Genomic DNA, 25,243 nt, shown 5'->3' with positions numbered 1-25,243 from the left:
GCATTTAGATCTACATTTTTATTTCCAAGTGTAAATTCCTGGCAAATGCAATGTATATCTAGACCTTTTACATGCTGATGGGATAGCTTACATAGATTTACACTTCTTTACTTCATCTCTTTCCCTTTTGTCCAAACTATTTGGGTCAATGGGCTCCTGTAGCACTTCCAGAATTTCTGAATCTGTCAAACCTAAGAACCACATACACTTACAATACAAACACTGTTAACTTCTTAAATGTTTTATCTGTAGCCCATGAAACTGTTCACTTTCTCATTTACAGCAAATAAGATGTAGCAGACAAATTAGATTTGTTTTGCATCATTCACACATATGTAAATATAACTTTCGTGATAATGTGCAAAATGTAGTCATACAGTCCAATTGTATCAAATTTGATGCAGTACATTTACACATGTCCTGAGACTTGGAAACATATGCACAAACTTAAATGTGACGTAAGTTGTATTTAGACTTATTTATAGATATCGTGATTATTTCTCATAAGAAATACTATTTCTGTTTATTATCTTTTCTTTCATGTGGCATCTTCATTTGTGCACAGACAATGTGCTTTTCATAAGTGCTGCCACCTTCTTGTGACTGTGACAAACTTGAAAAAATGACAAGCATGAAGCACAGACTGTATGGTACATGATACATATGGCTGCCAACTTGAAACATTGTTCCTGATTGTGAGGAAAATATCACCCAAGTGAATCATATTTCATATGTGGGGATGCTAGAGGGTACATAAAAAAATCATTGACCAGAAAAGATTCCGGGGACCCAGTGTTGCATGCTTTCCTCATGTAAAGATTTGCGCTGTCAATAGTGAAAGGGGCCACAGTATTAACCATCACATTCACCACACTGCAGCCTTGGCTGCCCACCTATATTGGAGATGGCAATACTGAGATGCCACCAGATGTTGAACATCCTGTTTTAAATCAAGAAGCCACAACAGTGTGGGTGCCACCAGAAACCCTCACACAAGTTCATCTGGGCAGTGGAGTAGCTCCCATATCTCTTCCTTCTCCACAATGCCACAGATGAGCATGGTTCAGGTCCTACCAGCCAGTTTGAGAGAGGAGGCATGCTACATTACTGGACAGTAGTAGCAGTAACACAAGAGTTCACTGAAACCACTTAACTGAGGACAGTACATTTGTTGACATCACAACTGATCGGAGCTGACCAAGACATGTGGTGGGGCCACTCCCTCCATGTTGTACCACTTTTTTGGATGCAGGGCACAATGGGCAACATTCACGTGGTGGTATCAGAATAATGCTATATAGATTGTGCAGTCAGGTGGATTTAGTTATGACAGACTGCAGTTCACCTGGAATTCATCTGTGACTCTCTTCAGAATCATACCGTGTGTACTGTTTTTGAGGCACAGGCAGATTACCTATTAGTACAGCTCAGCTTGTATTCTTATCAGTCATTCAAACATTTTCTGGTTACTGTATTTTTGCTTTATGTATCTGACTGTCTCTTTTTATTAAATAACTGTCTACACAGTTACTAAACTAACCATTTTGTCTTCATACTTCGTACATTTTTGAATGTTTGATTTTCTTGTACAACAACTACCAAACACTTGAAAACATAAATCTCAAGTGTAAAGCGCTTGTTAGAGCAAAAATTTCAAAGTGTTTAAAACGTTATGCACAGACACCATATAGTATGGGACTACAAATTTATAATAAACTAAGAAATGTGAATGTATAAAATATGTTTCCCTTAAAAATTGCTTCATAACCTCTTGGTGGAAAAGTACTGCCACTTCATTGAATTCATTATGAACAATTTTACAGACTGAGTCTTTCCCAATTCACTGAAACATTCTGTTATTAAGCTGTACAAGCAATGTGATAATACTATCCAAATTCTGAGCAGTTTCAGTTATGCCAACATTCTAAGAAATTTTAGGAACGGTTCTGTAAAAGTGACTTATTAACGATCTGACTACAAATAATATATTGTTCAAATCGCACTTTGGATTTCTGCACGTTATTGTAAATTACAAGTCTATTGAGACATAGGGCTTGACTTATTAGAGAAAGAGGAAGATAAGGATTTGATGTACTGTCAATATTCCCATACCCATTTTGGAGGAGAAGGGAAAAGCCAAGGTAAAAATGACTAAGTAATTTATCATCTGCCCTAGGTGGTGGCTTTGAAACAGAAGAGGGAGACATGTATTGGCTGTGCCTCTGAGAACACCTAGTCTCACAAGTCAGTGATCCTGCAGTGTGATTTGATTGGCAAGGTGGCTTTGCTGCTGATGAATCTGTCTATTCCCCTCTGAACCTCTTGATTGTTGTCACGTCAGGTGAAAGGTGATGACAAAAGGAGTGGTCTCTTTGCAAAATTTAAATAATAGAAATTTGTCACATTAGGAGGCTGGGGGCACCTTGTATATTTCTTCCCCTTTCCCTGAAAGAAGTCCCCATGGCTGAATTCAGCAATCTCAATGTGACCTTAAATCTAGGGGTAACAATATTTTAATCCAAATCTTGAGTACAAATGTTACATCACAGTGTCGTGAATACAGTAGACAACACAGGACTGTGGTGGCAGCATTGCAAAGATATCCGAATCTGGTTTTAAAGACAGTTTTAAGGAGTGCAAGTAACTGAAACACTCATACAACAAGGATTAGAACATAACATAAAAATAATCAATACATGTTTACAGGTTGGTTTTTAAAAACTAAGGGAGCAAGTGTATGATTGACTTCTAGCATTATTAAAGGAGGTAACAAACACTGTGTGATTTGTAATAGAACAGGGACTGTGTGATACTGAAAGGCCTCTTCATCAGAATGTGTTTTTTTTTTTAGATGATGTGGGCACACCATGACCAGATAACCACCAGGGTGGCACCATTTGGTTATCAAACTGACAGTAAGACAGATCAAAATCATGGAATAAAATTCTGAAACACAACAGTTTGTTTTAACTGTAATCAGGGAGGGGTGAAGCATTGTAACTAAAATTTATTTTGAGTTCATTAATACCATCCATTACATCCTCTAAGTAATGCTGTAACTATTGAATTGACTAAAGAAAAGTTGCAAAGCTGAAAATATATTAATGTGTGGAAGGTACCAAGCCAACTACTTGATTAAATCTTTCTGGGAATCAACCAGAATGACATATAAGACTGAATAGATTTAACTAACAAAAGCATAAAATGACAACTGCAAAACATGATGCTTCTCATTGCATTAATGCTTCTTATAAACAATTGGTAACATTTAGAATAAAGACCTGATGGCAAAATTCCCTTCAATCACAAATTTATGTGATTGCCCCAGCAAAGTGAGGTGGATGTTCGGGTCAGTTACACCAAACAACACCTTTTTAACAGTATTTCATTTATTCACCTCTTTATACAAGCAAGGCGTACAAAGAACTGCTGAGGGTGGAAGAGAGCAAAGATAATCTTAGCTTAGCGTACAAAGACGATGCTCGGAGTCTAGAGACAAATGTATATCGATGCTAGTGTCGACCTCATAGGCGCCACAAAAGTAAGAAGTTCAGTTAAACTGTATAGAAAGAGTGTAAAAATAACTCATGACAATAAAACATCAAATGAATGTATAAGCACAACAATAAAAGTCTGCTGTTTGAAACCATCACTAAACTAAGCAATTCATGAGACAAATATAAAAACAGTTTTAATTATAGAAGAAATCATAGGTAAGATTACAAAATTACAGTTATGGCAGTAAAAGAATAAAAGGCATCATTAACTCTGCACTTCAACTTGGTATGCTCTACTAAAACCAGGAAAAGGCATTGATCAACTGGAGTGGCTGTACATGTTCTATACCTTTCATGTGTCACAGCAGTATATAATCACTCTCAGTATCAGACTAGCAGGAAGGGTAGAAGTCACTTTGGGAACAGTTATATTTAATAAGATACTGTGCTGGTGGAATGCCATAATATGGGCGACAGCTTGATCTAGTGGAATTTGTTGCTGCTCCTGTGCCATCAATGAATCCAAGGACTTGAGAAATTCAATGTTGTTAGTTTCCAAAAGAAGTCATAAGACAGGGTGCATACAGAAAAAAAACTTGAATTCTTGAATGAATAGCAGGAATGGTTTGACAGGTGATTCAAAGTTTTTTTCAGTAGTGTTGAGAAATGAAATCCAGGTCGCACTATATCACAGTGGGGTGCTTTGAATAGAAGTCTGCTATTACACTTGGTATGCATCTGGAATAAAATTCCAATTGTAACCCACTAGTGGAAGCAGAATAAAATATGAGATGATTTATGGTGGAGGGCACTAGAGAATAGGATATGAGATGGTGTGTAACTAGCAGTTCTTATGGAGTAGAACAAAGGTTGTGTTAATTCGGCTATCTGTTTGGAACGTGGTAGTTATTTAGGTCTGCTAATAATAGAGAAGTTACACAAAGATAGAAGTTGTCATGTGAAGTACAGATATAGGTTGATCTACACTGGCAATTCTGTATATCTTGAGCAGGCAAAGATGTATGTGTCTGTTGACCCTGGCTGATAATTAGGTAGCCTTTGTTTGACAAGCTATGTACTTGCGAGAAAATTTCCATGGAAAAGGTAAGATGTAAAGCCTGCATACTTCCCTTTACAATTCAGACAGGAGACAGGTATCTGCAAATGAAGAATAAGTTTGGGTAATCTTGAGTCAACTTCACAATAATACAGTTGTAATAAGGTTATATAAAATGACAAGTGAAGGGGTATACCATGTGGAGGGGGAGGGGGAGGGGGGAGCATGGTTGGGTTGAGATATTCATAATGATATAAAGCAAGGATTTGAGAGGAAGTAGAACTGAACCTAACTTGTTTTGTAGGCCAGTCTGTATGTGTGACACTAATATATCTACTTGGGCATGAACAGAGTTCATGTTGTAAAACATGGCTTATAGTAGAAAAGGAGCATCGTTTCAAAATGTGTAAATGCAGCCATGGTCAAAATATATGTTAATGCCTTTTCCTCCCAATTGTGATATGCTCTTTAACACTGTTGAGTCAGCTCAGGTCATTTCATATTCTTTCCCATAGTAACTTAGTGCTGAAAAACATGAGGATGTACATCACAGCTGATGGTTCAAAACACATTATTTTCAGGATATGTTACCCAGTCTCTGGTATTAGCCTGCTCTTTTGTTGGCTGTTCCTATTATTTCCATCATGTAGCTCACAGTATGTTGTTGATTGCGTGACTACACACTTTCAGTCACCATGAAGGTCAATTTATTCATAGGAGAGCGATTGAAAGGAAGTAGAATCAGAATTAGAATTGAAAAAACTAAAAGACAGTGTGAAAATGAAGCTCAGTAAGTAATATAGCCTGATGGATTTTATGAATGTTCATTTTCAGTGAAGGTTGTAATGTCTGTGCATTGACATGTTATTTGTGTGGGAAAGATTGCATAAATGCATGTCCTTATACTTTGATTGAGCTTTATTATCTGTAGTTATGACGTGAGGAGACATATTTAGTTTTATGTGCTTCAACTGAGATTCACATTTACATAATTTTGAGTCACTTTTGATCATAAATAAGGCAGATTCAAGTGTAAAAGCATCCAAGTATTCTGCCTGGCAAAAGCAAAGAATAAAGTTCACATCATACTGAACAAAGTTGAACAAGATCACAGAGTCAGTTATATAATGAATGTTACATCTCCAAATTCTGGAGATCCAAAATCGTGAATAAATAGGAAGCATTTGCAGGAAAGTGAGTTTAAATTCCATTGTTGTGTCATGTGAGGTAGGTTACAGTGTTTCTTGTAATACAATTACTAAAGTATTAAATTATTATGCTGCTTTAGAGATCCCATTATCTTTCTGCAGTAAACAGCTGAGTGACCCATTATTGTAGAACATTAAGAGTTATGCACCTTATCCTTCTCTTCCCTCTGTTGTCAGTAAAAGTTAATATGAGATCAAATCTGAGCAAGATACTATGAAAAAGAAAGGTTTAATAGCTGAATTGAGAGAACATAAAGTTTGTGCAAAGGTGTTTCACAGACTTATGAGGGAATGTCCTGCTGACACAATGTTGTTTTGCTTTCATCTGCAACAAGTAAAACCACTGCCTAAATTATTGATGAGTGAAGCATACTATTTGTGCCAAATATCATTTTACATGTTGTGTGTAACTGATGTCAGTATTCAGAATCCAAAATTTTATGCTTGGAATGAGACAGGCTGGAAGAGGAGCAAGTGAGGTAACATCTGGTGTTACTTCATTTCTACATGAGGTAAATTTTGATAATTTGATCACCTGCCTCAGGCTGTTTGCAGGTGGATGCAGAGGGCAAATCAAGAACATGCATTTTATCCTTGCTTTAGTTTGTTGGCTTCAAAACAAAGCACCCACTAATATTTCTACAATTATTGTATTCTTTGTCGTGAGAGAACATTCATTTTTACTTGCTGACAGGGTTTTGGTATGGAAGAAAAGGCTCTTTGTAAGTGCTCAGACGTCATTACAACTAAGAAATACTGAGAGATTTATCAGGCTGTGGGAACTGTAAAATTTCTAGGCAGAGAATGGTTTGTAAAGGGCTACAAGATGCTTGCCAAGAATTTTAAGAAATTAGATGGGATTAAAGAAATGAAGGGACTCATTCTGAAGGAAGGTGGACAGTCTTATGTCAGAATAAAGATGGAGCAAACATACAGTTTTGATGGTCACTCAAAGTGATTTGCAACCCTTCTGAAATGAGGTACAAGGATTGACCAGATACGTGAACCTCCCATAATTCATAAAGTGAGGGTATTACCTAATGCTAAGAAAGTCGATGTCAGTAACCTGTTGAAAACAATATTTGGAGATAAATGGAAAGAGGTTGATAGTTTGCAGTTTTATGTTTTGACACTAAACATTGATGTGACATCAGCTGAAACTGGTAGGGTGACTTATGTGGACAATGACAGTGACTGTTTGCAAGACTACAGCACATTGATCTACTTTCTTTTCTTTCATGATGGGCTGTGTCCAACAATAAAATCAGTAAAAAGTGAAAAGAATGTTTCAAATCATATTACATGAAAATCAGATTTGATCAAAACATATTTTGTTCAGTGAATTGCTTCAAAACAGATTAAGTGCAACTTAAAAATTAAAATCATGCCTTCATGCATTGGGAAATGATTTAAATCATGAATAATTCTGGAACATAATCTAGATACTTAGGTTATGAAATCAAGAATTTTGACATACATATTCAATTTAGTTAAGGAAGCAAAACATTTTTTTCGCTTCCTGTAAAATTATGATCCTCAAACTTAATATGATTTGAAGCAATGCTCCTCACAGAAACTTATCATTTGGATTGCTGGTAGTGCTGTGTTCTGAGGGTTTACATTGGAAGTATGAGGTTTAATGTAAGAACTGACTTATTGTAATCATAGACAATAACAATTGTAGTCAACTTCAGAATCAAATGTGCTTTTAATAAAATAACAACAGTTGTGCTACCATTTGTAAACGAAGATGTGGTCAAATTTGTCTCCAAGATGAAAGAGGGATGAGATTCGGATCTTGATATCTGCCCCGATGTCTGAAAACCACAAACAACTATTAGTTAATTACTTTCATGTTCCATGGATCATTTTGCATGATAAATTGTAACAATGGGGAACAAGTCATTTTACATTCACATTGAAAGTTAATTTGTACATATGGTTAAATGCTGAATATTTCTAAGTTTTTTAAAAAGAAAAAAAAAGATTTATAGATTTGAGTTAGTAGTTTCTACCTACCACCATCAAAATAAGTTGATTATAAATTTGCTTTAGATCCAAAGAGCTTTTTGTCCACATATATCATGAACGTGCTGGCTGAGGTAAAGGAGTGGACTCTACTGAAGTCATTTTGTCTTTAAAATGAATGGACATAATAATGATGATGTAATAAAAAGTGCTATATACACAGTTGACACTATCACAGAGGAGCACTGCAATGAGCATCATTGCAGTTGCTCAAATGGGGTTTCTCACATATGAGAGGTGTTTGAAAAGTCTGTGCAAAGGCTTTGAGATGGCACCACCGGGGTGTATTGAGGTCATGTTTAGTTGTAGCATCTTTGGAAAGAACACACACCAAGTTTCAGCCATATTGGTCTATTTCTTTGTTTTTGGCATTTATGTGAATCAAGGAAGTCGAGTGATTGTCAAAAAATGGACGAAGAAGAATTTTGTGTGGTGGTTAAACATTACTTAATGAAAGGCAAAACGCCTCAGGAGACTAAAGACAAACTTGATAAATGGTGATTCTGCACCTTTGATTAGAACAGTTTATAGGTGGTTTCAAAATTTTCAGAGTGGCCATATGGGCACAAGTGATGCTGAACGTTCTGGACACCCTGTGGAGGTTATGACTCCAGAAATCATTGATAAAATCCATGATATGGTGATGGATGACAGAAGAGTTAAGGTTCGTGAGACTGCTAGTGCTCTGAATATCTTGAATAAATGAGTACATAATATTTTGAATAAACATTTGGACATGATAAAGCTATCCGCAAGATGGGTTTCACTATTGCTCACTCTTGACCAAAAACAGAATCGTGTGAAGTGTTGCAAGGATGGTTTGCAGCTGTTCAGGAAGAATCCACAGGAATTTAAGTGCCGTTTCATCACTGTGGATGAAACATGGCTACATTACTATACTCTTGAGACCAAACAACAATCTAAGCAATGGGTTACCAAGGGGAATCTGCACCAAAAAAGGCGAAGGCAAGTCCTTCGGCCAGAAAGGTTATGGCGACTGTCGCAAGGGATATTCCTCACTATAAATAAACTGGAAGCAGTCTTGATCGCTTAACTTTTTTTAATATGGTGACCAGTTTCGATCTTTTTATCAGATCATCTTCAGACCTACAATAAACAGGAATTGATATGAACATATAAAGGATGAAATCATATATTCATAAAGCAGTAAATAACACTGATATACCATGAACGTCTGCCGGAGGCAGTGGCACATGTCAACCCTCTTGTTTGTGGTTGGTGGTGTACCACAACATGAAGTACACCAGCTGCTAATTAAATACATGAAGGCCCACCCACATTCTCCGGCATAACATCATGGATAGCCAATCACGTAAGTTGCATCTCTGCTGCTTAAGAAAGTAATGTGGTAGTTACTATAAGTCATTATTACCATCTATAGGACTTATAAAACATGTTAAAATCTTATAGCTTACAAACTGTATTGTAAAAAGGTAATTACTGCAACCTAAACAGTGTAGCCCTCTATCATGTACTGTTATCGACCAAAGCAGAGATGATGGCAAGGACGCCACTGTAGTAACCATGGCTACCTATTCGTCTTACTAGGGCCAAAGAGGCTACCTGTGGAGAAAGCATCCTGGTCACTCTAAGGTTGCCAGGGAGACCCAACGGAGGTCGATCAGTACATAACATGAGTAAATGATATGCCCATGAGTTCCTGTTACCATTAAAATAACAGGAATTCATGTGGATATAATTTACTCATATCATGTACTGGTAAACCTTCGTTGGGTCTCCCTGGCAACCTTAGAGCAACTAGGACGCTTTCTCCATAGGTAGCGTCTTTGGCCCTAGTAAGATGAGTAGGTAGCCACGGTTACTAGAGTGACATCCTTGCTATCATCTTTGGCCCTAGTAAGATGAGTAGGTAGCCATGGTTACTACAGTGGCGTCCTTGACATCACTTTGCTTTGGTCGAAAACAGTACATGATAGAGGGCCACGCTGTTTACGTTGTAGTAATTACCTTTTTACACTATATTTTATAAGCTATAAGATTTTAACATGTTTTATAAGTCCTATAGATAGTAATAATGACTTACAGTAACTACCATGTTACTTTCTTAAGCAGCAGAAATGCAACTTACATGATTGGCTATCCATGATGTTATGCCGGTGATGGTGGATGGAGATTCATGTATTTAATTAGCGGCTGGTGTTCTTCATGTTGCGGTACACCACCAGCCACAAACAAGAGGGTTGTCATGCGCCACCACCTCCGGCAGACATTCATGGTATATCAGCGTTATTTACTGCTTTATGAATATAAGATTTCATCCTTTATATGTTCATATCAATCCCTGTTTATTGTAGGTGTGAAGATGATCTGATAAAAAGATCGAAACTGGTCACCATATTAAAAAAGGTAAGTGATCAAGACTACTTCCAGTTTATTTATAATAATTGCAGAACTATTTTCTTTAAAATTATAATCCTCATTGACTATTTGGAAAAGGTTAAAACTATTACAGGTGCATATTATTCGTCGTTATTGGACCATTTAAAAACCAAGCTGCAGGAGAAACACCGGCAATTGGACCACAAAAAAGTCATTTTCTATCACAACAGTGCACCAGCACACAACTCAGCAGTTGTGGTCACAACTGCCCCCCCCCCCCCCCCCCCCTCCGTTCTCCAGATTTGGCTCCTTAAGACTACTATTTATTCCCCAATTTGAAGATTTGAAGAAATGGCTGGCGGGACAAAGATTTTATTCAAACAAGGAGGTGATTGCAGCAACTAATAGATATTTTGCAGACTTGGACAATTCCTATTATTTGGAAGGTATCAACAAATTAGAACAGCATTGGACGAAGTGTATAAGTCTAAAAGGAGACTATGTCGAAAAATAAAAAAGGTTTATGCCAAACATGTAAGTAGTTTTCATTTTTGCATTGACTTTTCAAATGCCCCGCATATAAACTAGAATTGCTTCCTCCAGCATACTGTAGTGTCAGCATAACTGCTGTATTTGGATGTATAGTGAGAGTATCAGAGCAACACTTATCTTGTGACCATCCAAAAGAACATTTGGTACCTGCAGTGAGGAGTGGTCCTAAGGTACTTGAGTACGCATGAATTGGGAATATGTCCCACAGAAATAATCATCAATTGTGGACCTGCATGCTGCCGGTTTTCAAAAAGTGATTTCGGTAATGTTAATTGATTTCTGGAGATCAGATTGTGCATGGTGTTTAGTTTTTAAGTCCTGGGGAACTGAGATATTACACGGTAAAGCGACTGGGATGATAAAACCACTGGCTACTGTGTTTACAAACTATTTGTGGATATATGTGAAAGAATAAAATGTTTATATATAAACCCAATTAGAGCTGTGATACATTCCATAATGTAACATAATTTGTATTTTATTTATACATATGTACAATAAATGGTGAAACAAGTTGAGATAGATGTGGTTGGGGAGAGACTGGTATCACAAACACAAAATATTTTAATTTATTTTAACCCTTTGAGTCCCAATCATATAAAAAATTAATTTTAATATTTTCCACAAAATTGACCATCATCATAGTAAGCAATGAATACAAGAAGAAATTGGCAAAACGTAAGCATCAATTGTTTTAAGGTGGTTTCACTTTGGAACCACTGGGACATATGGTTTTCAACCATACATCATTTCATGAGATATATTTGAAACTAATTTCATATTTTTCCTGGACACAGTACAACATCTTGAAATTTGTGTGAACTCATAATGCCTAAAACAAATAATAGTCCTAAATAACTAGTAAAATTAGGCCTAAAATTTACTAAATCTATATCAATCAAATTTACATTTCAGTAATGTTATATATACATACTTTCACTGTCAATAATCTTCTCAATATGATCACTATTAAAAAAAAGACATATCACAGTCTCTTGCAATCATGTACCGCAGTCTCTGTGGTGACTATTGCTTTAAAAGCTATAAGTGACTGCTACCATCTACTACATTCATAAATTACCTCAGTATGCCTTTAGATGTCTCTGTATTCCAATGGCATTGGTGGTTTCATGTGAAAGGCACTTGTGCTTCAAAATAAAAATAATAAAATGGCAGTTTCAGGCATAAACCATTTGTACTTGTGGCAGTGATGAGATCGACACCAGTATCGATCTTAGCATCGTCTTTGAACTGAGCAAAACATTATCTTTGTGAAGTTCCGCCATCCAGTTCTGTGTAAGCCTTACTTGTGTGAAGAGGTGAATAAATGAACTCCTGATTATAAGGTGTTGTTTGGTGTATGTCACCCGAGCATCCACCTCACTGATGACCCCGAGTTGTAACGTCTTCCGTTTTTGCCATTTTACTGTGTCCGCAGCCTCCGTGTCAGTTATTTTCGTGTGTATTACATCAACACAACATTCGAACAATTGGCTTCGGCCCAACGCCTAATGCCGGATTTTGTGATCGACATGCATCATGTTGTGGGTGATGTACACCCACCAGGACTGCAACACGATGCCTCTCACTCGTCGATTACGCCGATTTCGCCGGACGTTTTTGTGCCTGCAACAATAAGTGAGGTTAGGAGTGTGCATGACTCCAGCTATCAGACGCCTTTGTTCCGGCTACATGTGCCCTCCCTCATCGATGGTGCAGTTACGTCTTACGGATCTCTGTGCAGTGCGGAATCAATGCCAATTTCTGCAAATGCTTCGTTGGATAACCTACCATCGCCAGGACAACGGTTTGCCATGCTGCAATCTGTGCAGTACCACACGGATTCCTGCCACGTGGCTGGAACTGCGTTGTTCACAGGTCAACCTCTTCAGCATCCAACCAAGCCCATGCCTGTCTTGGTTCAGCATCAGCACATGCCTTCCTGCTTCAATCCCTCAGCCTGCAACAGGAACAATGGCTTGTTATCTGTGCCTGACCTCCATCTCCGTCCTACTGTTACGCCTCAGTGTTTTGTGCCACAACATTCACTGTATCCGCACACTGTTTTGAGTGAAGTGTCTTCGAACAGTGAACATTCACACATTCCGCCCAACTTTTGACATCATTTTCCTCACTGTGTTTCTGGACAGCCCGCACCTCCACAACCTCCCTGCAACACAGGTGAATCCGACTCTGATCGCGTGTTGAGTTTTCCGCGTTTTCAAACTTTGAAATTTTTCTCACCTGTCGCCCCCGTGCCGGCTCCAGTTGAGCTTCCACTCCCGTTCTCAGCACATCTCGGTGCCTCATCCTCATCGGTCTTCCGCAACACTTCAATCCAAGCACACCCGCGACGTGTCAAACTTCCGCAACCGCAATTGACACATTACGGTGTCTCACCCGCATTGTCCTTCCACGTCGTGATGGATCGCATTCAACCACAATGCGTCACCTTCACGCTGCCACTGGACCAGCCGTCATTGCCACATACCCTGGAGACACACTCTCCTGGAATACTGCAGCAACAACAGCTCGTTTCAGGCAGTGCCCCAACGAATTCAACTCACCCTGTTCTTCCGAACGTTCTACAACGCTTACCGACGCTGCCGCCATTCAATCCTGACAGTGCAACAACCTGGTTCAAAATTGTGGAGGAAGTGTTCGTCCATTTCAAACTCAACGAATCAAGGAGATTTCTGTGCCTCATCACCCACCTGCACGACCAGGAGGACTTGATTGCTGACCTGGTCGATGCCCCGGACTCAACTACCCAGCAACTCTAGCCAAAAAGACAGTTCTGTGTCGGCTTGCGTGCTCAACTGAGACAGCAATATGGCAAGTGCTCCACGTCGAGCAACTAGGCAACAACAAACCTTCACAACTTTGGAGGCAGCTACGGGCCCTGGTCAACGACGATCTACTCTCTGACACAGCTCTCCTCGCTATCTGGACAGATAAACTACCTCCCCACATCCGCTTTACTCTGGCTCATAGGTCTCCCGAACCTGTCGAGCAATGAATGACAATTGCTGACAAACTACATGATGCATCACTGCTCTATTTCGCCAGCCACTGCCTACCTGACAAGTCTCAGGTTCAGGCTCCTCATCCCGCAGCCGGACGTGGCCGGGGCCGCACTGTACTGACTTTTCCGCTCGCTCTGGGATGCAGTATACAAACAGCTGGGACATCACCAGCTCCGCCCTCGGTCATGCCCCCTCCTGCAACTGAACTGTCTGCGGCCACCGATTCTCAGCCACCGCCTCTGGCAACGAACTTTCCGCAGGAAATGCAACCGCACTACCCATACTGTTACTTTCACACATGGTTTAGTGAGGCGGCACGGAACTGCAGACCACCCTGCTGCTTCCCAAACCCAAATCGCGGGTAGGTCCGGGTGCCGCCTCCTGCGCACAACATTACATGCACCTCCCAGTGCTCCAGTCTGTCCGGGAACAATCAGATAATTACGGATGACTTTATATTAAAGACATTTCGTCGGGATACTTTTTCCTAGTGAACACAGGCGCCGATGTTTTGCTGCTGCCTATGTCCTTAGTGTTGTTGAACATCCACCCTCATCATACTTTACTCCAAGCTGTGAATTCTACTAAACTACAATGCTCGGGTTCAAACTTCCACGTCATCTCACTCTCTGCAAACTGCAAACTCGAGTGGACTTTTTTAGTGTGCAATATTTAGGAACCTATACTAGACATTGACTTCTTGTGACACCACAAACTTTCACTGGACCTAGTGCGAAACACCGTGTATCATCACCCGTCCAAAACTCACTTCCCCTGTGCTCCGTCAAGCAAACCCCGTTGAGTGTGCCTACATTGTTCGGGCACTGGGTTGTCATTTAATGCCTGCAGCATAAGACTGAGTTGGTCAAGTTCATTCTTCTTGGCAAGTTCAGCTGGTGGTGGAGATTGGTGCTAAAGATCACTACACCTGTTCTTCAACATCTTTGTTATCACCTGATGTATTGGGTCAACATGGCTGCTATCTTTTGCATACTTGGTCCAACAGTTCTGATTGCTATAAAATGCTGTATCACTTCTCTTACTACTTGGTTTATGATAGAGACAATGTAGTGGTGGTCTTCCACAACTTCCATAGGGACCACATTTGAGAGTCAGTCATATGTATTTTGTCCATTTCTGTTCTATTGCATTTCCTCAAGGCACTGGCATCACTTGATGAATTCCTTGGTTATTGTGACATCCTTTAACAGTATAGCTTAGTACATGTCTTCTGCAACTTCTTTCATTAAGTGTGAGAGTTTGTCATCTTCTGTCATATTTGGATTCATAATGTGGCATAGTTTCAAAACATTTTATGTATAGGACTTTGCCATTTTCCCATGACATTGGGCCCTGTTCTTCAATTGTCCTTGTGCTAAGTGGACATGTTGCTGATTGTTGCCAGAATTTTTTTTTTCATATTGGCCTGGAATTCATCCCAGCTACTGAGCTTCCCTTTGTTGTTCTTGAACTACTGCTGGGCTGTGCCATCCAAGCAAAAGTACTCAATTGACAAATACATCATGTGAACCCACCTGTTATGTTTGGTGACTTGTTGAATTCTTTTAGCCATTTCTTCTGATCCTGACTGCCATCTCTGGAGAACACTGATGGATGCCTGATGTACAACTGATTTACTGTTGACTTGAAATCCACAGGTTTCCTGAATGTACAGACCATGGTAATGATGCACTGTTTGTATTCCAGTTCCTGTTTATGTAGGTGACAGCTATAACTTTACCTAATTTGAGCCATGGTGGTGATGTAAGTCTTTTGAAGCACTTGGCATCTCCACCAAACTATGTCACATCATAACCACATTCAAGCCCAAATCTGAAAGCATGTTTGTCAGTGAAATACAACACTTACCACTGAAAGCATATTTCTTTTGAACACCAATGTACAGCCAGAGCAGAAATGAATTCCTGGATGGAGATTACAGCTATTTACACAAACATAGGATATTCCAGAATATTGGCATTTGTAAAAAGATTCCAGAGTATACAAACATGCAGAGGCGCTTGCTATAACCGATGAGGATTTTCAGATCTTTAAAGATGATTGTTCTGTGAATTGGCGTACTCTGATAAATGCAGTCATGTTTCATCACAAAAAAAGCATTTCATGCTCAAAATCTCCGTCATGAGCAAACTGTAATAGCCTGTTGCAGTAGTAACATCAAGTAACAGAATCTGAATTGGTCAATTGATGCATTACTGTTATTTTCTAGGATTTCAATTTGAATTTGTCCCCAGCTCTGTGAATAGATGCTACTGAAACATCAGTCTGAAGTGCTGAATAGTGCAACAATTTTCTTATACTTACTTCCTGTGTGGCTCCTAAGTCGTCTAGTTCATTCTCAGCTAAAAATTATACACGTCTGCTACACTATCTGAGCAAAGGGCAGGAACATCATACAATTACCGGGGTCTGCCTACAGGTGTATTAGTTCCTGAACCAAACCAGAGACATTGCTTCTATCACACATAAAACTCCCTATATTGCATTTTCATCTTCAGCAAATCCAGTACCATCAAAAGATGAACCTGATAATTTATCTGCTCATGTACATGAGCCATTTTTTACACTACATGGACTTGGTTACTGGAATAAATTAATACAGTGTCATGTTTTGTTTCAGAAGAAGATGGGAATGAATGACCATTTTTATGACTGAGTATTAGAGACAGTTGCTTTGTGTATGCCTTTAAAGTCAGAAAAATAAGTTGCTCCTCCCAGCAGTTGTTTGCGTTCCATTTTAATCGCACACTTTAGAACCCTCTTCTCATCACTTACATTCAATTTTACTTCTTTTCAGTAGGTGCAGTTGTGAGGTTACATACCTGCAAACCCTTATTTGCACTCACTGTTTCATTAAAGAATGTTTGTTGAATTGTTGTAAAACTGGTGTTATGGGAAATTTACAATTATGTACACCACACAACTTTTAATTATTGTGGCTTTCCTACATTTATTGTCACTAAAGGCAGTAGGATTACCAGTTCCAAATCTCACAGAAAATTTGTTTACACAGGTTGACACGTTCACCTTGCTACTCATCCATGTGGTAGTGAATATACACAGTACAGGCACAGTTGAATTTCAAGACAACAAACATCTTACAATAGTGGATTAAATTTATGTAGGTGATGGGTACACTATGTCTTTTAGCCAATAACACAAATAAATGAGTGTCCATGTTGACACAATACGTAACTGGATTCCAAATTATTCATACATTTGCTGAAAGGAACATTTCACAAAAGGTAATACCGATTGCTGGCTGGATTTTATATATTAAATAAGTCACATGGATATATTGAGCATGCAAATATTGGCAACAGATGTGCTTGTTAGTGGGATCTTAAGTGAACTTGTTGCATAGATGTTGCCATAGTGCTCGCTAGCTGGGTATTATTAAGGAAACTTCCTACATTATGTTGCCGCTATTGTTTTTGAGCCCAAACTAAAGATTTTGGGTTGTAGTTTGCCTTATAAAGACTGACATATGGACATTTTAGTATTTCAGAAACTACAATGGTGTGAAAAACAGCGACATCAATTTTTTTAAATTTAGATGAGCTGTATGTTACAATTTGTAATTTAGGTAACGAAATATATGGAGGATTAGTAAAATGGAAAACATTATTGGACCAGTTTGTTTACCTACATTGAGAATAACCCATTTACAAGTTTCCAGAAAAACTAAATTCGCTATTTGAATCTGCATTTTGAAAGCTATAGCATGAATAATAAATCTTCATGAAAGACAACATGGTCAATCGCTTGAAAGGCACATAATTTATATGTACTACACAACAACTAGATTAAAGTTGAAAAATGAGAAGGGAAATAATTAATTGTTAACAGGGGTGAAATAATAGGATGTAGAATGCTTCCATCTTGATGCATTATAAGGATCTACCTGTCTCTCTCTCTCATTTTGTTTTTGTTTGAAAACTGGTTTTGCAAGCCATTTCCCATAGTCTTGTTCCAGACAGTTCCCAAAGAAAACTCAGGCCCATTATTTAATTTTGTTACCTACCCACAAACTCAGCTGGTAATTGTCCTTTTCTGTGTACCTGTTTGCTACTCAGTGCCTTTAGTTTTGTGATGTATCCTCGTAGAGAAATTTGTGTTCCATTCAGGAATTTCCCTTGCTATTGTCATTATAGTAGTCAAGTTTTATAGTTACAACTTTTGTCTACACTAATTCTGTAATTGTAATTAAGACCTACTCGTGAATTTATGCTTTATGCATGTGTAACAGATTTAATTACATGTGTCATATGCTACTTTGCTTAGGCTCACCATATTCTTATCATCAATATTTATTATGTGAAAATATAATGAATATATGATGTAAAATAATAATAATAATAATAATAATAATCATTCAGCAGTTAATGATAACAGTTTGATGTTGTAAATAGTTACATAATTCAGTCTTTAAAATTCTCAGGTCATCTAATACATGCCTATGAAACTATTGTATTTATACTTGTTATTGGCTTTTATTCTAGATACATTGATTACGTAAATCTCATGGCATATGACTACCACTTTTATACTGAGTATACCCCATTGACTGGGCCTAATGCTCCATTATATAGCCTTCCAAGTGACAAAGGTTACATGTCCACACTCAACACAAATTGGTCTTCACTTTACTGGCATGATAGAGGCATGCCTAAGAACAAGATCGTCATTGGAATACCAACTTATGGCCATTCCTTCTGGTTTGTATCACGTAATTTGTAGAATGTAGAAAGCCTAAATATAAAATACGGGATATACAATCTGTGAAAGTTCTCTCTCTCTCTCTCTCTCTCTCTCTCTCTCTCTCTCTCTCTCTGTGTGTGTGTGTGTGTGTGTGTGTGTGTGTGTGTGTGAAAGCAACAATTAATTCTCAATAATGCTTAATGTTGTTGTCGGCCTAATACCAGTTTCTGTTGTTAGTAATTAGACTAGTCTTTATTATCTTTTTTTTTTATAAATTGTTGTTTCCTTTTTTGTTTTTCCATTTATGTTATTTTGTTTGTGTAATGCAGTTAGCCTAGAGTACAATTATGTGAGTCTGCACATGACATAGAGTTTCAAATAATGGTGGTTATAATTAAAGTGCAACTGCTCACAGAGGTCCAGTGTCAGCTGTAATTATTATAAGGCATTGAAACTTGGTAGATATTCTAATATTTTAATGTAGGACTGAGTTATACTAGAAAAAAATTAGATCCTATTTTGGCTGCCAAGGGCAGTCTGGTTTTGTGAATGTAAGAAATATATAAATGTTTCAATATGTAATAGAATAGGAACAGGATTTGGGCAGGAAAGGTCAAACAACTGCGTAAGGCATAAAGTTGATTTTATTTTAAACTACCACTTTCACAATTTGTTCAAAATGAGCACCGGAGATGTCAACGAGATGCTGCATCCATAAACAACAGTTGCTCACAGCAGTTCTGGTGGAATCTGTGCAACATGTCCTGTATACTGACCTTCTGATGAGATAGAGACAGAATGTATTAATGGTAAATGTGTTCTTTTAAGTGTCCCCAGAGCCAAGAGTCACATGGATTCAGATTCGGTGATCTTGCAGGCCATGCATCTGGAAAACCTCTAGAGATAACACATTTGTGGAAGATTGTATTAAACAGATATTTCACTGGGGAGCAACATTAGGTGTTGCCCCATCTTCCATGAAAGTACTCGTTTTCACACAGTAGCACTCTTCCAAAGTAGGAAGGAGGTTTTGATAACATGTGAATGTCATGGTACACCTGACAGACCCCCTGGGTGTATTCTCTTCTGAGAAGAATGGACCGAGAATACACATGTTTGTGAGTTCACACCACACAGTCACATACAGCAAGTGCAATGTCTCTTCATGCACAACACATGGTTTAGCAGTACCCCAAATTTGGCAGTTTTATGTATTCACTGCACTCTGTAGTCTAACATGTGCCTCATCATTCCATAGAATACTGCCCGGCCACATGTCATCGACTTTGATCCATGCCAGAAACCAAAGAGCAAATTCAGAATGTTGCTGTAGATCATGAAGTTTCAGTTGCTGCACTATGTGGATCCTGTATGAGTGCCACTGTAAAATAGAGCACAAAACTTTCTGTACTGTTCACTTTAGGATGGACAATTCTTGTGACACTGCATGAGCACTGGCACCACCTGGGCCTTGTACTGCCTGGTCAGTTACAGCAACAGCAACCTCATCAATAACTTCCACCAGGATAGGACACTTCCTCTTCAAGGTGCCACACCCAGCTCACCCGTGTTTTCAAGTTTTATTATAATCTTCTTTAAATGATTCAGTGACATTGGGCCTCTCCACAGACCTTTCAGTCAGCAATACTCAGTGCCAGATTTGCATCTCATGGAAAAAATTGGATCTTTTTTCCCAGTGCAAGTCAGTTCCACATTAATGCATTAGCATATCTACCAAGTTTTGCTGTCATATGATAATTACTTAGCAAGTCAGTTCCACATTAATGCATTAGCATATCTACCAAGTTTTGCTGTCATATGATAATTACTTAGCATATCTACCAAATTTCACAGACTTAAGATAATTACAGTCCACACTGGACCTGTGTGCAAAGGCTGCACTTTAATTATAACCACTCAGTACAATACTGGAAAGTCCCAGATGAAATACAGACAATGAAATAAATGAAGAAAACCATTCATCATATGAATGCGATGGAGGAATAAAGAAGGGATGAGGAGAAGGGAGAGATGAAGGGAGGGAGAGTGAGAGGTGGGGTGGGAGAGGCAGGAAGGGAACAAAATGGGTATTTGGGACCAGTGAGACATGGATAAGCACACGTGGTACATGAAATAGTAGGTGTGGGTTAAAGGGGAGCAAGACTGTGGGATATTGGTGTAGATTAATAGATAGAACAATCAAACTAAAGCAAAGTGAAGGAGTTGTTGGGGGAGGGTGGGGGGGACGGGGGGGAGTTGCCTAGGACAGACGTGAGGGTGGATGTAAGTGTGGTACTGAAGCTAGTGGAAATTAAAGCCAAGGGCATTATTGCAGGATCAGAGCGTGTAGTGTAGAAAAAATTCTCATCTTTGTTTTTCAGAGAATCTCGTATTAGGGGATGGAGGGTGGTGTTACAGATGGAACTAAATTATCTCACATTGCAGCTACCACATCAAATATTTTAGTCTGCCATGGTTGATTTTGAGTGTGGTGAGCTCTGGTTTCTTGTCCTAGGCACGGCTGGCATAAGAACTGCCCACCTGGCAGCTAGTGTGTCAGTCATTCAATATGAGAGGATAATTACGTGTGCACCTTGTCTATGAGAAAAGGTTCTGCAGTGACTGAAGGTGTTTTTCTCATTGTCAATGCTTAACAGTGAGGGTGGTGAGATAGGCACCTGCCAAGAGTACAGCCACATGGCATGCACAAGAGCTGACCATAAAAAATAACAAAGAAAAAGAACTAACTAGGAGGGGTACATGAGTTCTCCTAACCCCCACCCCATGTTTCTATCTTCTACCTACAGTAAATAGCCTTTCTCATGGCCCACGACATTAAACACACAATTTTGTCACAGTATAATTTCCTCAAATCAGCATAATAAAGGAACAGTTACTACCAAACAGACACAGCTGCCGACTACATTGTTCACTTGTCTTCAATAATGGAGCTTTTGCTGCTACTGTGGTATGGTATTGTACAATAGGAAAAGGTTGGCAAATGTGAAAAATAAAAAAATGGTAGTAAATATGCTATTTGACTGAAGAAAGAGGGGTGACTTAGTGACTGTGAAGGTCAAAGTGATCCAATGTCATGAAATTTTGTAAATGCCACAACAGTCATTGAGTACAAATACTTGTTTATTCAGTCACCAGTTTCAATTATTTTGATCATCTTCAGCTTGCAAGCAACAACATTACAGGCATGTGTGGTTACTATTATATCATGATTTTACTCTGTGCAACAATGCCACTTAGCTGCTGTATGTTTTAAATGCTTTCCCTGTTAACTTCATGAAGACGGATCAATCTGAAGATGATCAAAATGATCAAAACTGGTAATTCAACAAATAAATATTTGTGATCAGTGACTGTTGTGGCATTTACAAAATCTCGTAACTGTAAGTTTCTGATTTTTACTAATTTCTGCTAACTGAGGGCTGGAGCAAGATGCGATGGCAGTGGAAGCAAGCAAAAAATATGGATTGGATATGTAATTTATTTGCCCCTTGATTCAGTTCGTCTGCGAAGAAAAAACTTTTGTGTGTGTGGGGAGGGGGAAGTCACAACTTTGGCATTTCTGCAAAGTGTGAAGGATAACCTTGGTATAGCTCAGGCAAAAAATGTGTGTGTTTCAGCTCATAGTTTAGCACTCTCATTTTCAAAATATTATGACTCAATTTTCATTTCACAAACACATAAAGACACACCTAAAGCAATGAGCAAAGAAGACATGCTATTTATTAAACAGCTATTAACATATTTCATTTATTTCTTAAATGACTCCATGTTGATTGCAACTGTTAATTTTTAGTTTCTTTCTGCAAAATGAACAGTTGCAGCAGTATGGAGTCATTAAAAATATTCTTAGCACTGATGGACCCAGGCTTGTAGAAAATCATCACCCCATGAAAATATTCCATTTAATCTTACAGAGAAATGTCATGTTCAAAGCAGGCCTTCTACTTGGGAAAAAGGAAATTTTTTTACATCACTCATTTCTGTTCTACTACAGTATCGATTTTTAGAGTGAAACTACTTGTCATCAAACAGTCGGGTCCAGTCATATCTTCATCAGCAAGGACTCTCAAAAACTTTGATTTTGTTAATTTCAGTATCAAAAACACACATTCACATAAGTAAGTGGTTACAAACATACCACAGACTTGAGCAGCTATTTTAAACAACTGCTGGAACTCTTCACGAGGAAAATTCTTGTAGAAGATTTCTCAATTTTCTGCCGTATGAAATGTCTGCATCAGCATATGATTGCGCTGAAAGTAAGTGCATTCCAACTCGCTGTTTCTTCAATTTTTTTCAGATTTTTTCATTTACAATTAATCTAATGTTTGGAAACTGTACACAAGAGCTTTTTGATGGTTGGTTTACACACAACAGTAACTTTATTTTGAAACCAAAAATGGTGTCTAATACTTCTGTAATTAGTTTACGTTTGCTTCACAAAGCTGTGCTCAAGACATTCAGGTCCTTGATCAGGTCAGTTAGGAAAGCTAGGACACCCATAGGGAGTCATAAAACTCCTTTGCTGGTTTCATATCAATGAATAATGCTACATTTTTATGTAAGTTGAAAAAATAGTTATGTATCAGTAAAAAAAGGTAATATTTGCACCATGGGTTGAAGTGCGAGTAATCAGTTTTAAGAACCGTAATTCCTCCTCAGCTGTTTCCTTCCCAGTAGTTCTGTTTTGTTACCACCAACAAGACCAACAAAAGACAACATTAATCACACAAGTTCAAATGACTGTTGCTGCTCACATGTTGGCTTGAAACAAATGTGACTAGAGGGATATGGGAGGTGAGAGAGAAACTCACAGCTGACAGAATGGGGGAGAGCTGGAGGCAAGCAGTGGAGCCACAGTAAGTGCCTGAGCCTGCAATACTGCATACATCCAGGTCAATTGTGTCAGCCTTATTATAAACTCTCTGTATGTCTCAGCCATTACCACTGAGTGAAACAGATTACAGAAACCTAGTGTTACTTCCTTCCTTTCTCTTTTGGTGATACAAGCCATGGTATGCACTGAAATTAAACCTACAAACAAAGTATACGAGGTGGCCATACATAAACAATTGACATCCATCTCCTAATATGGCCATAGTATTGGTACTTTTTCACCTGTGTGAACTGTGAAAGCCGGCCGGGGTGTCCGAGCAGTTCTAGGCGCTACAGTCTGGAACCGCGCGACTACTACGGTCGCAGGTTCGAATCCTGCCTTGGGCATGGATGTGTGTGTTGTCCTTAGGTTTGTTAGGTTTAAGTAGTTCTAAGTTATAGGGGACTGATGACCTCAGAAGTTAAGTCCCATAGTCCTCAGAGCCATTTGAACCATTTTTGAACTGTGAAACTTGAAAAATAAACATTGGAAAATGAAATAGTCACTGCCATGATATTAGAAACTAAGTCTAATATAAAAAAGGTATTTGACACTTTAAGTTCTGAACTTGGTACCAGGTGATGAAGTGTGGTATGGTATTTATTGTAGTAAAGCAAAGATACAAAACTGTACAACACTTTGTGAAAATATTTGTGTCAAGTGACATTTTCTCTTACTGAATACACACTGTTTTTGTACACAAATCAACATGCAGTTAGTTGCACTTTGAATGACACTGACTCAGTAGTAACATCACACAGGAACAAAAAATTTCTAATGAAAAAACTGCCCAATACACTCAAACAGTACAATATATTCAAGCATGGCAATCTAAAAACCAATATTATCTATTTCAGTATGATAATTAAATGACAGTAACCATAGAACTCTGCTATGACATGATGTGTGAAAACTTTCCTAGCCATGTATGTGCAATGTGACTAGAAAGCATAGTTCAGATTTTCTTATGAATTAGTACCAAATATAATCCTCTTTAATACCATAACTCCAAAAATATGATCTTTCCAAACAGACTGCTCCCTCTAATAATTAAGTCTAGTTTCAACTACTGTTGCTTTGCTGTTTGCAATTCTGATGTGCAGGGAATGAAAGTAGCGACAGCACTTGAAATGAAAAATATGTAGGGCATTAAACAGCACATACATTCCTTAAATATTTCACTGGCACATAGCATTTTCTATGCGTTGTGGTCCCAAATACTCTTGGCATCAAATATAACAAGGCAATAGGAAAGTAATTGCTTTTTCAAGGTGCTTGCTTGCATGAAGCAACTACACAGCTTTGTCAACAGGGCCAAATAGGGTTAGACAGTTGTTAACAAAAATATATACACCACCACAGATTAGCAACAATTTGCAATAATTTATTAAAGGAAGTATTACACTGCTTAACTTTAATATGAAGTTGGTGCATGCTGTAGCTTGGAGTTCATTTGCATGGAGCTGTTTTTAACTCTGGTCTAGTCCTGAAGCCACTGAATGATAACTATTATCAGTTGTAAAATGTCCAGTTTGGCTTCTCTTGGTGGTGAATGTTGTCACTATTTGAGTTAAGTATGACAAAAGCATAAAGTAGTCCTTGCCATGTGGTGGCGTCTGTGGGTGTTAGACGTAACACACAGCATTCCTGCCCTGGTGAGGGAGGGGAAGCTGATGAAGCTCACTTCATTAGCTGCATGCTTTCTGGTGCTGCCGATGTGTGAATTATGGTAGGAGCACTCCATCAATTAGCAAAGGTGGGAGCACTTCCTTGCAGTAGGTGGAGATGCCCAAGATGGCTGACTGCATTGGGGTCATGTAAGCCTGTAAAAGAAAACAGCCTATGAGTTCTTTTTGTAATTGCATGTGCATAGTGTGGCTTCTCTTGGTTCCTGC

At 38.5% G+C, this 25,243-nt stretch overlaps 1 protein-coding gene across 5 annotated transcripts in view; it reads left to right on the top strand.

Moving 5' to 3' along the window:
- The window catches only part of LOC126469728 (acidic mammalian chitinase-like), a 183,469-nt gene that overhangs the window by 107,800 nt on the left and 50,426 nt on the right, over positions 1 to 25,243 (top strand). For 4 of the 5 annotated variants that reach the window (XM_050096923.1, XM_050096922.1, XM_050096926.1 and 1 more), the window contains one exon: positions 18,253 to 18,468. The exons of the other annotated variant lie outside the window; for it this stretch is intronic. In XM_050096923.1, coding sequence (XP_049952880.1) covers positions 18,253 to 18,468 — 216 coding nt within the window. The remainder of the gene's footprint in view (positions 1 to 18,252; positions 18,469 to 25,243) is intronic. 5 annotated transcript variants of the gene reach the window in all.

This window comes from Schistocerca serialis, chromosome 3 (genome assembly GCF_023864345.2).
Source record: "Schistocerca serialis cubense isolate TAMUIC-IGC-003099 chromosome 3, iqSchSeri2.2, whole genome shotgun sequence".
Classification (NCBI taxonomy): Eukaryota; Metazoa; Arthropoda; class Insecta; order Orthoptera; family Acrididae; genus Schistocerca; species Schistocerca serialis.
The sequence above is the reverse complement of the archived record's forward strand: the minus strand, read 5'-3'. Positions and strand labels throughout refer to the sequence as shown.